Source organism: Chinchilla lanigera, unplaced genomic scaffold, assembly GCF_000276665.1.
Source record: "Chinchilla lanigera isolate Chin_1 unplaced genomic scaffold, ChiLan1.0 scaffold00019, whole genome shotgun sequence".
Taxonomy (NCBI): Eukaryota; Metazoa; Chordata; class Mammalia; order Rodentia; family Chinchillidae; genus Chinchilla; species Chinchilla lanigera.
Genome location: NW_004955420.1, coordinates 649,610 through 667,498, shown reverse-complemented (window position 1 = coordinate 667,498; position 17,889 = coordinate 649,610). Strand labels below are relative to the sequence as shown.

At 40.9% G+C, this 17,889-nt stretch overlaps 1 protein-coding gene across 1 annotated transcript in view; it reads left to right on the top strand.

Annotated features, from left to right (window-relative positions):
- Slc7a14 (solute carrier family 7, member 14) overlaps positions 1-17,889 on the top strand; it is a 107,180-nt gene that overhangs the window by 64,610 nt on the left and 24,681 nt on the right. The window contains exons 3-4 of the mRNA XM_005382983.2: positions 11,728-11,964; positions 13,863-14,080. Coding sequence (XP_005383040.1) covers positions 11,728-11,964; positions 13,863-14,080 — 455 coding nt within the window. The remainder of the gene's footprint in view (positions 1-11,727; positions 11,965-13,862; positions 14,081-17,889) is intronic.

Sequence of the window (17,889 nt, the reverse complement as noted above, 5' to 3'; positions counted from 1 at the left end):
CACAAGTCTTTTTAGCACAGAGCCAGAACTCAGGGCTAAGAGAGTAGAACTCCAGACCTTGTGCCCTTCCACTTGAGGTAGTGTTTGTAAGACTCCTGAAGTCAGAAAAATCTTTCTCTTTCAATATGGATGGATAAACTATGGCCATTCTCATTGATTGTATCTAAAATTCAACTAAGGGCCATCATACCAAGCATTATTTTCCTTGGACTCAGTTTATGGTTCAGTGTTGGGGTTTATAACTGTGCTCCCTACCATCCTTGTTTGCTCTTCAGCAACTTGTGATCCATCACCAGGTGAGGCAGTGGTGCGGGTAACCATGGCGCCAGATTAGGGAAGCAGAGCTTGCTGTTGCCTCTGCACATATGCGGCTCCCAGTCCCTGCCTGGGCTACTTCTGAGTCCTCCCAAAGCTCACTGTCTTCCATTCTGGTTCATCTCAGCTTCGATTTTCATGGCTGAGGAAAGATTGCTAAAAATCAGAGTTTATACAGATTTACATAGTCTGATGCATTTCCTTGTTATATTTTTCACGAAAACAAACCATTTTCCCTTCTCAAATTGAAGCCAGACTTGAGGGGAATCAGGAGGGGTGGAGCTTCGCAAGCCTACTCAGTTATCTAAGGTCACCCAACCACTTCACAAATTTGCTTGTGTTTGCCTCCCCCAAAACATTTCTGAAAACTATTCTTCATGGGGGGGAGGGGTAGAAATATTGAGAGGGTGGGAGGAAATTCAAAGATAAATAAATGCACGCCTATCCTCAAATCTAGGGATGACTAGCTCTCCAAGATACTACTCAAATACACAGCGATTTGTTGAACTCTTACTAAGAATAGCAGCTACCCCAGATGTTTAAAAAGTAAAAGATATAACTTAGTGAACACTTATATTAGCCTTTATTATTATTGCCCTCACTTCTATTATTATTAGACAAATACTGTGCACCAGACACTGTTCCCACATTGCTTCATTTAAATCCTTTCAGCCTCCCTTCCAGGTGGACATTACTGTCCCCGTTTTATGTCTCATCATAACAGCTGAACTCCTAAGGACTTCTGATGTGCTTGGTGCTAGCTGAATACCCATTGCTTAATGCTTCCAACAAACCCTACAAAATAAATGCTATTATGATACTAATTTTGCAGGACATGAAATTGAAGCTCAGAGACTTCAGGGCCAGGAGCACAGGGTGGTCAGCAGCAAAATGGCGCCTAAATTTTTCGTTCTGCCTGGCTGCAGAGACCATAACCCACAAGGTGCTGTGTGAAGACCCACACCCCCAAATTTCACAGCAAAGACAATCTAATGAACTGAAGAAACCCTCAGTGTTGGAGGGTGGGGGATATCAGAAGAGCCCATACTTCAGCCCGTGCTTTTGATTGCAAGAGAAGTTTTCAAGATCAAAACTTCTATAAATGAGGTCACAAAAGTGTCTTCCAAGTGCTGCATCTTCTTTTCACCTGCCAGAATAAGGAGAAAGGTGCTGTGAAGTTCACGGATCTCTTATATATAAGGTTCGATTGACAGCCCTGTAGGAAGGACGTCAGTTATCAGTTCAAAGAAGGTGAGCACATGGCAATAGAAATTTGCAAATTTCTCAAATTGCTAATGGTGAAAACAAGTTTCCTCCAGCCAACTCAGGAAAACCTGGGCTCCTTTTCCATCTTCTGCAGTACCAGGCGGAGAAGACACTGCATACCAAGAGCACCTACTGTGGCTCTGAGAACAGATGACCACCTGCTCTGGGCTCAGCAGGCAGGAATTGCTACCAAACTCAAGAACTCTGAGGCAAAGGGCTCAACATCCTGTGAAGAAACAAGACATCACCCATGAGACAACTGTGTGCACTGCCAGAAACAACCAGGCCTGCGTCCCAGGGTAGAAGACTGAGCCCCTCCTCCAGCCCTGCACTTGGCAGCTTGGGGCCCGCCAGCTAGTCATCCTCATTTACAGCCTTTGCTTCCTCCACCACAAAACGAAGAGCCTGAGTCATGTTGTGTATAGCATGAGTTAAGATGAAATAGAACTGATGAAATAGAACTTGTAAAGAAAAATCTATTGTCTCAACTCGTGCATACACAATCCCATCTAGCATCTGGAAGCAGCTGCAGTTTGTACCTGTAGCTAAACTGTCTCCGCCGCTTAATCTTCCCACAACCTGCCAAATGTGCTTAACCTAAAGCTTCACAAATTGGTTGAAAGATATAGACATGCCAAGGTGTTGTTCCTTCAGCCCTCAAGGCAACAGGGATGTGGCAGAGGGCCAAGGCTAGTCACTACCTGAGAGTAGCCTCACCCTTTCACACATTACTTCCTTCCCATATCCATATAAATGTTTTCCTTTTCTACATTTACTGTGTAAAATGGTAACTATTAGGAAGTCCTGATGAGCTGTCTAGATCTTGGATTCATCATCCATAAATGAACACAATAATGTATAAATGAACTTCATATTGAAATGAACATGTTGGTTTCAGGTGTCTACTTTTAAGCTTGTGCACATCTTCTCAGCGCAGGAGGTGGCGGTTTAGTTCCTGCACCGGAGCTTCTGAGATCTGTCATTGCTGTTAGTGCCACTTTCATCTGCTTTAGAAACTGGTACTGCCTGCTAAATGAGAGGGAGGTGTTGGAAAATACATAGATGAGAGACAATTGCTAGTTGTCACTTCAGCGCCTACTCACCTTGTCCTTTCTGCACAAAGCCTTTTCAGTTCAGTTATCAGTGTCGCCTGGGCAAGAGGCAGCAGGTCTCATAAAGAGAGATTAGTAAGAAAAACTAGAGGCCAGGCTGGACTACACAGCAAGACCATGACTCAGAAAAAGGAAAATTTCTCTTTACCTTCACAATTGATAATTGAAGTCATGGAGAAGAACAAGAAGTTTCTAAATTAAATGTTTAAAACAGATGAAGAGATATTTCTACACTCTGTTCCAGAAGTGCACGGCACACACATAAGGCCTGGTCTAGACCGTAGGTCAGCGGTAGCAAACCCATGGCATGCATTGCCACAGCGGACACACAGAGCCCTCTCTGTCAGCACACGAGCGTATTGCCCCAGCGGCCATCAGAAAAGAGCTGCTTTTTCTAAACTAAAACCCCAGTATTCAGGTTTAATTGCAATGCTGGCGCTTTGTGATAAATAACTGGGTTTTCAGTTGTAGTTTGTGCATTTTGTCTTTAAAAGATTTGCCATCACTACTCTAGATGATATACAGTATTCCTGCCATGACTGAGGTTAAAAAACCATCAACCAGAAATACTTGTTTTGCAATCTCTTTTATCCCACTTCCAAGGCAAATGCAAATAATAGCCACGACTCCCATGGGAGGAGTGCCTTCCTTACGCCAGGACCCGTATACCTATGCTTTGAAGACACAAAACAACCTGCACAGGGGGTACCACTGTCGACCTTTTCCAGAGTAAGCAGAGGCTAGATGATGGCGCAGTCTGAGCCTGAAGATTGGCACAGAGAACAGCTTACTCGTGGATCCTTTAGTTGGATGCAATGGCAAGATCACTGCATCAAAAAAAGATAATTACATCAATGATAATTTCTCAAAATAATATGACCGGGAAGCAAAATACTTGAATTTGCTAGATTATGAAAACTGTAGCTCAAATAATCTCTGAAATATTTTCATAGAGGGGACCTAGGAAAGAGAATGAACAGACTGGCTAGTCACATACTTAATCAGCAAATTATTAAACTACCTTGATCTGCTTTAGGGGTCACTTCTCTACCTATAAGGACAGCTTCTGTCCTTCCTGTTTTATTTTGATACATTAGTGCTGCAGTTTGGGGGACCTGGGCACTCTCTAGTCCTTGCCAAACTTTAATTGAAGCCCTGTCAGGCTCCATAACTAATGGCATCTCGCCCTCACTGATAGATGACACCGCCCAACCTTGGATACGGGCTCTTGCTGTCCATCTGCGTCCTGATTTTGCAGGGAAATCATAAGCCTCTTCTTGGACACAAAGACACACAGGCGTTCCCAGACAAATTGCTTTTTTTTCCAGACACATTTGTAAAAATTTCCCCAGCCTCCTTGGCAGGCGAGGGAGCAGCAGAGTTTGCTTAGGTAGAAAAGACAGAAGCAGTGAGGGAGGAGGAAGAGAGAGCCCTGCACCCAGAGCATCTGGGAGAAGACCTAAGGGCAGGCTGTCTGCATCCAGCCCCCTTGGCTCAGGGCTAGGCAGATGTTTCTCAGAATACAGCAACCTACTTCTCAAGAAGGACAGCAGTGGCAGAGACACTTCACTAGCTGACATCTGGAATTCAGTGTCACCAGGAAAACATTTCCAAGAGAATTCACACTCCATTTCTCTCTGAGGTCCTGTAATTTCTCCTTGTATCCCATTCCCAATCAGTAAGACTAGCAGCTGTAGCAGTACATACAATGCCTTAGTCCTACTGTGAATATGAAAAAGAAACAAAGTTTTCTTATGAAAATTAAGAAAATGCTAATGACCATCTCAGCAAAATGCTATATTTGCGTGTGTGTGTGTGTGTGTGTGTGTGTGTGTGTGTGTGTGTGTGTTGTTGGGTATTAAACCCAGGGCCTGAGCTACATCCCTACATCCCCAGCCTCTTTTTTTGTTTTTGTTTGTTTGCTTGCTTGCTTGAGGCAAGTTCTCACAGAGGTGCTCTTCAAGAGATATTTGTGTGACTTTCACCAGTGTAGTCAAGTGGTGGACTCTGTCTTGTGTCTGGCAGATGGCTGATATTTGGCCCTTGAAAAGAAGTGACCTCAAACATGAAGCACTGTTGACTTCATCCATTTGCCAAATCAGCCTACCCAACCTTCCTCCCTCCCCAATATGAAGTATTCTAGATCCACAAAGTTCAAAATACTCAGTCAGGCCTAATTGCTGTGTCTTCCAGCCCATCACTTAAGAGCAGCCAGACTAACCCACTGGCCAAAACTCAAGTTGTTGCCCTTCACAGAAGCCTGGATGAAACCCAGAGTTGGCAAACTGTTTTCTTGGTGACCCCCTCCACTCGCTCTCATAGCTACTTTCCTTTGGACAGTCCTCTGATTGGTTGGTTTTCTGGTCTGCTCTCTCAAGTAAATCATAAGACACACACAAAAAACCACATTCTTCCTATTCACCTTCCAATCCCTAATATCTAATGTGGATACACACAGATGACAGCTTATAAATGCTTTGGACAAATGAATGAATGAATTAGAAGGATATCAGAAGTGGATGTCAGAAGAACTCGATTCTAGCTGCAGTTCTGTCACTGAATGACTACGTGACTTCAAGTCTGTTAGTTGCATTGTCCATAAAATAGAGAACCCGTCCTGGAGAACAACTGACACCCCTCCCCCTCTCCCATGCTCGGCACAGCTCATGGGTTCACAGAGAGGGATCTGGGGCCATGGGAAGGTATGGATGAAGAAGATCTTGACCAATAGCCTCAGGTCTCCTTGGCCCCAAACACACAACCCTGTTTTTACTTATTTTTATGTTAGGTTCTCAAATAAGACTTTGAGTGAAGAAAGGATTCTAACAACCAAGAAAGAGTTTTATTAAACTACAGAAGTAAGTGAACTATACAGTCCTTTTGCCACTAGATTCTACCAATCTATTAAAAAGATCCTTCCTCTCACTCACTACAGCCTGTCTTCTGCAGTCTCCAAAATCACCTGCCTATTGCATTCCAGCTTACCTTCCCATCTGCCTGAAACTACCCTTGCTTCTATTTGTTTTTCTGATGAGGGCAAATCCCAGCTCACTCTTCAAGATGCAGCTCACAAGCCCAACCCTTCCTTCTAGCTCCTCCCTTCTCCTGCTACCAAAGAACATGCTCCCTAAAGAGCCATGCTCACCCAACTGGACCTCAGGAGCGCTTCATAGATCCTCTATAATATTAAACACTAGCTATATGGAGTCAACTGTTTATTAAACACCTTCCTGATTAGAATATACAAGCTTCAACGTCTGGAAATTTGCCACACTGCCTGATTGTGCCTCTGGGATTCGGTTCAGTGTTTGAGTAGATACTTAACGATTCATGTCTATAAAGTAAGCAAATGTGTAAGTCAGAAGTTATTTAGGAAATTGCTAAGTTAGTAAGTCAGTTAGGGAATTAGTCAAAATAAGCTAACTCTATGCTGATGGAAAAGTGTAGAGTAACTGGCATTCAAGTGTGAATAACCACTAGATTTGACCCTTCCAGAAGAATGTGCACCTATTTAGAAGTACTTACTTATCCAACAGCTTTCTTTGGTGGAGTGTGGAGGGAAATAAAATTCTTAAGGGGGGAACCATTCTTCTCTTTGCCTACTCCCTGATGGGTCTTTCTCCTTTACTCCCTCTGAGGATGGAGAAGCTTTGCCCTTGGTTCTAAGCAGGACATAGAAAGTCAAGCCTAGCTGTGAGTGACGTGAGGAGGTTAGAGGGAAGAAACAAATGGTGATCACCTTTGCTAATGGGCAGCACCATATAAAGGCACAGTTTGGAAGTTCAACATCACATGCAGGTCCTCTGCAGCACTAAACCTCAGACTGCCTCTTTCTTCCAGCATATGATAGCACCAAAGACTCTGACTTGGGAGGAAATTCACATTGAAAAGACCATACTTGAGCTGGGGACATAGCTCAGTGGTGTAAGTGCCTGCCTGGCAAGCACAAGGTCCTGAGTTTGATTCCTGGTACCAAAAAAAAAAAAAAAATTAATGAAAAGACCACACTTTTTCTGAATTCCAGAGTGCACATCATCAGGGATATGTAAGAGGAGATTGATGGAGACTACCTCAGATGGAAATCTCCCGGTGCCATTTTCTATCTCTCTTTTCAGTGTGTAAGTCTGCTCTATGTTTGACTTCTTTTAGGCTGGCAATTTCTCAGTTTAACCATAAATAGTTCTGGGTATAGGAATAAAACAAAACTACATATTTTTAAAAATGTAAAAAGGGATAATGTTTACAATATTCTAAAAGGATGGGTGACTGAGAAGGGTTCAGTTGCCCTATTTCAGAACAACTTTCATGGAAATATTCCCACCATCTATTTGGCAGTCACCACTTTGGCCCCCCACACCCCACAGTGTATTCTATACTGGTCTCTCAGTACACGGTGATGCTCTTCTCCCCTAATCACTTAATGGGTAACTAAGAAATACAAAATCGCTTTGGTAATAGCATAAGGCATGTATGGTTAGGGAGGTAACTCTGGGCAAGAATCTTTTGATGAATTTTAAGTTAAGTAAAGAGTATATATTCATTGATCTCTCATTTAGAATAGTAATTCTCTACCCCAGTACACCCAAAACAATTTGTGGTGATAAATATTTTGTAATGCTTCCTTTACATTCTGGAATGAAAGCTAGAGACCTTTCTACACATTTAACTTTAAAAAAAAAATTGATATGCCCTGAGTATAAAAGATAAATTAAAGGAATATTTAATGAAAATAATATTTGTTTCTGTGTGAATGCTGGGGTGTATCTTGGAAGCCATAATGAAGCTGTGAGAGATTTTCAGTCATTTGTAGACCCACTAGGAATGCAGCTGTCACAACCGCACACTCACAGAGGTGTGCCATGTGGTGCTCAAAGACCATGAATAATGTTGCTACTGTTGAAGTGATTTTCCAAGATGATAATCAACTCTTGGTAAGTTCTAAACAAAACAAATTACATCTCTCCCTCAATTTACCCAGTTATTGTAGTCTTAGAAAATTTATTTTTTAAAATCATGCAATGCAAATGTATTTATATGTACAATGGAGATAAATTCACTTCAGAAGTTATAAACAGATTTGTGCTTACATGATGACTCATTGGGACCTTCAGAAGCAGGTGAGATACAAGACAGTGTTCCATTCCAAGGCATGGGTCCTCACATGGCAGAATGTCTAACAGACCAGGTCCCTGCCTATTTAACACCACAAGGGCCTACAATCATCATGACAGTCACAGCTCTTCCCGCAGATTTACACCCTTTCCCTTAGAAGGAAGTACTACCTTTGCTGAGAACCACCAGTTTTTAATTTTTCTATAGGGCTTCCGTCACTAACTGAGACAATTAAGAGTTGACCCTAGTTGTCAAACCAAAGATGCACTAGGAGGGACCTAAAGCTTATCTACTTGGCCACTTCATTTCACCCACATGAGGGCAAATACCTAATCATGGATGTTCAGTTACTAAGATAAAAACCAAGGTTTCCCCTCCCATAGCTTTTCTTATTAAAAATTAGAAAATATATCTCTCTTGCATACCAGACTTTTGAAATATTTATAAAATTGAAATATTAGATAATTGGAAATTCTTAAATAATTGACAAAATATTTCAGTTCTTTTCCAGTATATTCTGGTTTGTAAATACTCACTTTGCACCATGAAGTATGATTGCCAGGTTAAATAAGCTCTAGTGCTCACTAAAAGCCTGGATTCCTGCATTTAAACAAATCAGGAAGATTTAAAACTATTAGAAGATCCTTGTTGTGTGTCCAAAGGAATGGTTTTGCAGAACTGAAACTGTCTTAAATGGCTACTGGTTGATTGATTTTCCCACTGTTTTCCACAAACCACAGTCATCAGAATCCCAGCAGGACCTTAGGAAACGAATGACTGAGATTCCAAGGGCTCCTGAGGCCATGATTAGCCAGGGCCTCTTCCTCTGACTCAACACAGCAGGGGCTGGTCCCTTCACAGACCTAATGAAGACTTGACTTGTCACTAATTATACCTCCCAAGCAGGTTATTGGAGTGAACTGGATATTTTTACATTTAATTTGGCAGATCAGATATTCTGGAGAGAACGTTTGATCGTACAAACTCCACAATACTCACAAGCTCTCCAAATTAAATTTGCAGTCAAAATGATGTCTGTTTCAAGAGCACTGCTTGGAAAAATTCTATTTATAATTCTTGTACTTTATCAAGATATGCAAATTGTGTACAAAATAAGCTCATGGGATTCAGGAATTATTGGATGAAGCTTTGGATCCTACACCAAAAAAGAGAAATTAGTTACTTCCTAATCCCTTCATCACACAGCAGCTAACTGTATGTGCAGATTAAACTCTCAAGAACTCCAAAGTAAACATGAAAACCCTCCAGGAAAATACCATCAGGCCTGCAAACTTAATGCTCACCTACTCTACACTCTCCTCCTGGGCAACTTCTTCAGGCCTCCCTTCAGAGACCATTTCCTCTTAATTTTAGACTCACTCTGACTGTATAAACATGCAGTGTTGGAAGCAGCAATTTAGAAAAGAGATGGTCTGACCACTCAAGGTAAGGACCATGAGAACAAGTAACAACTGCTTGCCTGACATCAAGGAGAAAGATAGAAAAATATTTTACAAAACTGAAGAGGAGGGCTGAAATAAAAATTAAAATAGCAGCCTGGGCCATTTAACGTATGGACAAAGGCTTTCATTATCCCCCAAGAGCAGCTCCATAAAATACAGGACAACGTAGTGAATGATATTTTTAAAAAGAGTCATGTCATATTCAAGATATTTTGCAACAAAAGCAAGATTCAATATAACAGAATCCTAGAGTTTAAAAGGTAGGAGATCCTTAAGGGAACACTTTTATTCTACAAATAAGGAAACTGAATATAAAGGGATGATTCTGAGACAGGAGCCCAGCCTAAGGGGTACAGGGCTCCTTCCACAGGGACATCTTCACAGCTAGAGCAACTGCGGGGAAGGAAGAGATTGCATCACATTTCTTGTGCCATTGCTTTTGACATCTCTGTTTTTGCTTCCTTGCATTGGTATCACTCCCTTCAAAAGGAGAAGAAACCTGCTCTCTTTATTCACAAAAGAGTGAACTATTGTTCCCTGGTTTGTGATGAGAGAACCTCAGGCTTGGCCCTTAACAAAATTGGGATTGAAGGTAAAGTTTACTTTGAGCTCCCTCCTACATCCACCTACATCCCATTCCCAGGGTGTTTCCTGAGACTGTCTTATGTCTGTCCTCCAACTGGCTGCCCCACCCACTAACCCTACACCCAGAGTTCCCAGCCAGAAGAAAAAACTGCCAACTCCCAGAAGTTTGATGTAATCTCAGTCTCTTTCTAATTTGACCTCTAATTATATCAAAGAATGAAGCAATGTTCTAGTGTGTTTTTCTTTTAAATATAAGCAAGCACAAGTATCACCTGGAGAGCTTATTAAAACACCAATTTCCCCTGAAATTAGAATTCAGTGGATGATTCTAGCAGAAGTGGACCCCAAACCCTCTGTGCAAAACACTTTTTGCTTAACTGTCCAGCCTCGTCTCCTCCTAATACGCTCATGCGCATTGTCCTCCACCCCAATATTCCATCCTGTCTTCCCTCCATGTCTTTGCCTCATGTTCTACCTTCTTCATCCAGTTAACTCTTCCATATACCTCAAAACCAGCTGAGCCTCACATCTCTTTCTCATTATTCCCATACACTCCCACATTATCAAGCTTATCAGGCCTACCAAGTGCTCTGACTCCCTGGCATATCTCTCCTTAAAGGTAGGGACATGCATCACTTGTCTTTCCTGTTTCCAAAATTTAGCACTCTACCACACACTGTAAAAGTATTTGTTAAATTATTTTTTGCATATGGTAATTTTCCTTATTAGTAACCATTCATTTATATTTGCATTTTATCTGCCTACTTGAAACAATAAAGAATTTTCATAGATTGATTAAACCATCACTTTCAAATGAAGAGCATCTTCCATAACCTGTACAAACTGACATAGAAGAATGATATTGCACAATATGACGCTGGTCCATGGTGGAGGTCACACTGATTCTGACCCAAGTGCACCAGGATATCTGCCACCTAAAGAACTCAACAGAGTCCACACAACAAATGACAGTTTTTCTAAATAAGGGTCAAATTCTTGTAGTTCATTAAAACTAGCTCTAATTGCCCTCCCAGGCATTAGAGTTAAAAGGTTTTGAGGAAATATGGTTGGAAGTGATTGGAATTGGGCTAGAATTGATTCATACACAGTCACATGTCACATAATGATGTTTTGTTCAATGATACAACACATATGTGACTGTGGTTCCACAGTATTATAATGGAGCTAAATATTCCAGCAGACCAGTGCCATCATAGCTGTCATAGCATTGCCATGTCTAGAGTGCAACATGTTCCTCAGATGTTTGCGGTGACGTCAATGTAAACAAACCTGCTGCACTCCCATTAATATAAATGTACAGTGCATAGAATTGTGAACGGTACATAACAGTGGATAATGGAAACAAATGGTTATGTCACTGGCTTATGTATTTATCATACTATACCACTTACAGTTATTTTAGAATGCACTCCTTCTACTTATTTAAAAAAAAAGCTACTGTAAAATAGTCCACTGTGTTGGGCTGGCACTAGCCTCATCCACCTCAGGTTTCTCTTGCTGCATCTCTTGCTTGGATTATTTTCTCTTGTGCTTGTTTTATTCATTATGACCCTCGCAGAGAGAAGCCATGTCATATACAGTTAGGTGTGTAGCAGGCATTCCATCTAGGTCTGTGCATTGCACTTTATGAAGCTCACACAGAGATGAAATTGCTTAACACGTTTCTCAGAACACAGTCCCGTCATTAAATGACATGTAACTGTATGTAAAACTTTGTGTATTTATTCTAAGAGCTCAGAAATACCCAATATTTTCTACCCAAGAAAAATAGTCCTTCTACCCAAGACTCTTACCTACCAAGAAGCTAGGTCATCTCTTAAAGACTACCATTTGCGTATGTTTGTTTCCTGCAGGAGTGTGCTATGCAGAATTTGGAGTCCGAGTTCCCAAGACCACAGGATCTGCCTACACCTACAGCTACGTCACTGTTGGGGAATTCGTGGCATTTTTCATTGGCTGGAACCTGATCCTGGAATACCTGATTGGCACTGCAGCTGGCGCCAGTGCTCTGAGCAGCATGTTTGACTCACTGGCAAATCACACCATTAGCCGCTGGATGGTGGACAGCGTGGGGACCCTCAATGGCCTGGGTGAGACTGTTACATCCTCTCCCCCACATGCAAACTTACTGAGCCAAATGAATGGGCTCCCCTTTAAAAATCCAAAGTGTCAAGAACTTTGAGTGATGCATTTTTGTCTTTTCAATGTAATTTTTCATCCTGAGGAAATTATTCTAATTGCCATGGAAGGGTTATGCAAACTATTATACAAAAGCTGTTCATCACACAATCATCACAGCCTTGTTTAAAGAGGTTTATCTGAAAGGCTTGGGACCAGAATTTTGGATTTTTTCAGACTTAGAAATACTTACTCATATATAATGAAATTTGGAGACGAGATCCAAATCTAAACAAAAATTTGTGTATGTTTTATATACATAGCCTAGACATCTTTTTATTCAATATTTTAATGTATACATGAAATAGAGTTTCAAAGTATAGGTTTTTTTCACAGGTGGCATCACATCTCCACTCAAAAAATTTCAGATTCTGGAGTATTTCAGATTTCAGATCTTCAGATTACAGATGCTCAATCTCTAATAAAATAAATTAGAACTAGCCTAAATATTCTTCAGTGTGGCAAATAATTAACTAAATTATGGATATATATTATGTATCTAGGAACTCAAAGGATGATTAAGGAAGACTGTATAATAACATGGAATATGTTTTAACCTAATATCATGTATCAAAGAATGCAAATGATTCTGTGCATATACCATGTCAATAACCATATAAAAATAAAACCAATGCAGGAAAAAGAAGTAGAAGAAAATTCTCAAGTGGTTTCATTTCAATTTTTTGCAAATTTTTATAAATAAGCATATATTAGCTTTTAAATTGAAAATATTGAGGAACAAAATGGATTCCTGGTAAGCAGAAGTCAAGGATGATAATATTACTGATGGAACGCTAAACAATCAGAAGCCCATCTAAACTACCAGGACACCTCAGGCTCTATCTGCCCCTTTCCACCCACTTTCTATTCTGATGTCCGGTGCTACCTTTTCATATCCATGAGAAGCTAACCAATAGTTGAGGGAGCTTTAGAATTTTCCTCAGAAATTCCAGAGAATGATTTCGTGGTTGTGAAAAGTCCTTTGACTTCAGTATCTCTACCTCAGAACAATTGACAAAAATACTGAGTATCCAAATATCGTGACAGTATGAAAAGTATGAAAACCACCCCTCTATGGGATACTGATTTCATAAAATGGCCTAGAATTAGGTTGTCCTTCTCTTTAACTTTACAGATGAAATCCAAAACGACGAGGAAACACTGAAAACCACCCTGCTGCCTACAGGCAAAAGTACAGCAGAAATTCAAGTTGCTTGACTGCTGTGGCATGCCTTTTCCACCCTATAGAGGGCAGGATTCCACTAGCCAATGGGCAAGATGAGGCAAGCAGGACCCGCTGGCCAGTCACTTATTCTGGGCAACCACGTGCACACGAATGAAAGGAAAACCTTCTTACAATGGTTTTCAAAGACACACATTTTAGAAGTGAAGAAAAACAAAACTTTTTGGAATGCAATGGAAATTTTACAGACCATGAAATTAACAACATTGAAGATAAAAACATTTTCAAAGGACATGTTAGACCTATGCATACATCCTGAGTATCCCAGAACAGACCATTCTTCAAATGCTCCGTGCCATGTTCCCATAGGTGCTGTTGTAACCGTTATATTACATATCCCAATTTTTGGCCCAGAATATCAAATCCTCTTACTTATCTTCCTAGCCTGCCTGTTTACAAATAGATACGTAGGCATGTACACACTCACACAGAGTTTTGTGTCCTGTCTGACAGATTGACCACTGCTCTGAGAGTCAGAATTGAAAGCAGATACCTTGAGATGAAATGAGGAGTTTGCATTCTTTCTCTCCCCACTGAACAGTACTAAATCTTGCCCTTCTCTTCCAGGGAAAGGTGAAGAATCATACCCAGACCTTTTGGCTCTGCTGATTGCAATCATTGTGACCATCATTGTTGCTCTGGGGGTGAAGAACTCCGTGGGCTTCAACAACGTCCTCAACGTGCTGAATCTGGCCGTGTGGGTGTTCATCATGATTGCAGGCCTCTTCTTCATCAATGGGAAGTACTGGGCTGAGGGCCAGTTCTTGCCCCATGGCTGGTCTGGGGTGAGTTCATCTTACAGCCTGGTGTACCTGTCACATACTGTGTCTTCCACCTGCCACTATCTAGCACCGGTCTTTCAGTGGTCTTTACCCTCTTGATCATTTTAATCTGGATTTAACTGAAAAAGAGGTTCTTTTTTTAATTTACCTGTTTCACAAGCAGGTGTTGAAATCTTATTTTACATGAACAACAGCAATAGATTCTATGTTGTGGCCTCTTGCAGTAGGTCTAACACTGTATCAAGTACTTTAAATATAAAATCTAATTGAATCAATCTGAATTATCTTAGGAGGAAAACACTACATTCATTTCTTAAATTGAAAAAAAAAAAAAAACTCAGACAGGTCAAATGAATAACCACAAAGCATAAACTATAAGTGGCAGGACAAGTCTGTTACACTCCAAAGCCTTACAAGAACAGCTCTTTTTCGCAGAATTGCTTTGTACCCCACAAGGAGAATCTGGCATGTACATAAATAGGTAAGGCAGGAAAGGAAACCAGGAGTGGAGGGGTACAAAACTAGAGAAAGGATAGTTTTAAGTAAAAGCATGTGAGCCCTGAGAGGAGAATCCTGCTGGGTCTGGGGGCACCCGAGCAGACTCAATGAAGGCTGACCAGAAATCCTATTCCTGGCCTTATTTACAGCAAGAAGTCAGTATAATTTGTTCTGGAGTTTGGCAAGAGGGTGTCCTGGAGCAAAAGAACATTTTCAGATCTCATCCACATGATATGGTTGTATGGATTATGCTGATGAAAAATGGTGCCAGGCATAGTAATACAGGCCTGTAATCCCAGCTACTCAGGAAGGTGAGGCACGAAGATCACATGTTTGAGGCCATCTTAAGCAACTTAGCAATACCTTGCCTCAAGGTGAAACTGGAGTGGGGGTGAGAGAGCCAGGGATATATACAGTTCAGTGGTAGAGGCACTTTCCCAGCACAAGCGAGCCCCTGGGTTTAAACCTCGGCATCACAAAGGAAAAGAAAAATGGGAAGGTCAGAGTGGCAAATTCTTTATATTTACAAGTGGTTCTAAGTTGTGACTGGTTTATTTCTCCAGTATGACTAAAAATGCTTATTTTATGGGTTTATCAGTAAAAATCACCAGCCATTTTTCTGTGACAGTAGTACATAAATTAGAGAATTTTCAGCTGACAGGGGCCTGAGTGGTCCCATGGTCCTATCCCCTCATTCAACAAATGAGTGAATCACCAGAGGCCAAGAAAGGCAAATCAGCCTAACACTGGGGCAGAAGGAAAGCACAGGATCCCACTTGCTTTGTTTTTGTGGCTTTTGCTTAGACTGATTTTCCTCCAAGATGTCCAGGGATCAGAACTGTCTCTCAGAGAACACTCAAAATCTTTATTCTGACCCATGCCATGCTGTTCAGTGCAAAGAAATATGGAAAGTATTGAAGCTTTTAAAAAATTCTAGCCTTCTGCTTATCCCAAAGAATTCCAAAGAACCACAAAGTTCATCCCTCTTCTCTGAAAGGAATATGTACTAAGCCTGATTAAAATCAGAAGAAACAAAGAAACACTGTTGATCCCACTCTGAATCCCCATGTCTATATTTTCTTACGATACAAATTGTTCCTTTCCTATCACATAAGAGAAAGAACAAATTATAAGAGTGAGAAGAAAGAACGTTTTCTTGGAACACAACTGCATTTTTATTGTAGCACATGAAAATGTTCTCACTATTTTCTCAACAATGTAAGAAATTACTGGGTCATGGACTTACTGTAAGACTTTGGACATCAGTTAATTTCTATATTTCAGGCTTTTTCATCTATCAAGTGGGAAAACAAACTACACAAAATACTTGCCAAAAAACACAGAATCTTGGCTGTTTTATGTGCATTGTTAGAGCTGGTGATAGTTACAATGTCAAGAGGGAGGAGCTAATATTCACTGACTACCCGCTTAGGTGCTCTGTGAATATTATCTCACTTTCAAAGCACACCCTAAGGGCAGGTGATGTTATTCTCAATGTGGAAATAGAGATGCAGGGGTCAGAGAGTCTTGGTGACCTCCACATCTCACTTAGCCAGTCAGTGCCACAGCTGAAGTTTTGACCCAGACCGGTGGTACACCAAAAACCTTTCTACTTTACTCAGTATTCCATGCATGGTATGATGACCCCTTCCTTTTAAGCCTTCTTAAACATAAAGTAGTGAATCTGATGTGTTATACTTCCTTTAAACTTTCACAAAATTTTAGAATCTAAGAGCTCGAGGTAACATTAAAAGATAACACAGCCCTTTTCTTATCTTCAAATGGCAATATGATTAGACCAACCCAGGGTGAGTTGCTTATGAAGGCATCTTGTCAAAGCAATTATTCATCTCATTTATTCTGTTCACATTTAATCTTCAAAATCCTCCCAGTGGCTCCTCTAATGGCTCCGCCTGTAATTTAGATCCCAAAAGAGGCTAGAAGAGTTAGCATCCTCTGCATAAATGCCTTTCCCAAAATTTGAAGAGGATGAACAATTCAGTTAGACTTGTCCTTCACCTGGGGGGGTCTTTATTTTCTCAGGGTGTTTGCCCTTCCTTTCCAAGGACTGCATCTCCTTCCCTGACCAGAGGCCACTTCATCAAGGAAAGAGTAGTCACCTAGCCTTGGGGCTGCCCATTTATGCATCCTGGGTTCCCACTAGCTTTTGTAACAAAAGATTAGAATTGAGCCATAAAAAAGAAAGAATATTTTAACATTTTCTTTGTGACAGACTCTTTCATATACATTTTTATTTAATCCTCACAAAAGTTCTCCAAAATAAATACAGAGATCTCCACTTTTACACCAAAATACACGTTCAGCTTTCATGTCATTTTGACTTTGGGGCAGACCAAGAAGTTGCACAGTGCCAGATCTGGTGAGTAAGGTGATGATGACACATATTTCTATGGGCTTGCCTTTTGGTTGCATATGGCAGCACCATTTACTGTATTTTTTATCACACCTTGTAAAAACACAAAAGGTCTTCCAGAACTGTTTAGAAAGTGGCATGAGCAATGGGATAAGTGTGTATGGAGAAAGGGCGAGTGTTTTTGAGGGAGACTGATGGCAATGTGTCTTTTACTGTAATAATTATTTTTAATTTGAACATTCACTATATATTTTTGTCAGCCCTTGTAATGATGTTTAAAAAATTTAAGATCACATATCTAGACTGGAAGTAACAATTAAAATTTGATCCTGGCCCTGGATGACCCAAAATCTGTATTTACTCCACTACCCCCAAGGGACCAGTTATCATTTGTTTGTCTGCTTTGTTTGTTTGCTTGTTGGTTTGTTTTTGCACCTTTGGCCATGGGTCTCACTCTAACCCACAACTATCATGAGTAGTTTTGTCCTTGTCTTTGAAAAGAATGTGTTTAGGATTTGGATTGTCAGTAAAACCCATTATTCTGAAAGAAATTCAACTGCATGTCCTGATGGCTGCAACTGAAAGTATCATCTGAGCACGAAGGACAACCCAGTGTGGTGCTGATTCATCCACCCTGCTCTCTGCCTGGCCTTGGATTTCTGCACAGTATATTTCCTCGCCAGTGAAATCATCCAGCCCTCTTCTCTCTCAGCTTTAGTTCCAGGTCACCTTTCCAGTCCAGCAAGGGCACTGTGGATTTAAATCCTGTTTTTTAAAGCCTGAGACCTTCTCATGAGCATTGCCAGGGTAATAAACATATTTCCCACCCTTACCTAAAAAATATCAACAAAAGCTTGCTCCTTTTTTGGCAGTCACATGGACTTCTTCACTCCTTGGGGAAACTCTGACCCCTACTGCTGACTCAGGGTCTCATACAGCG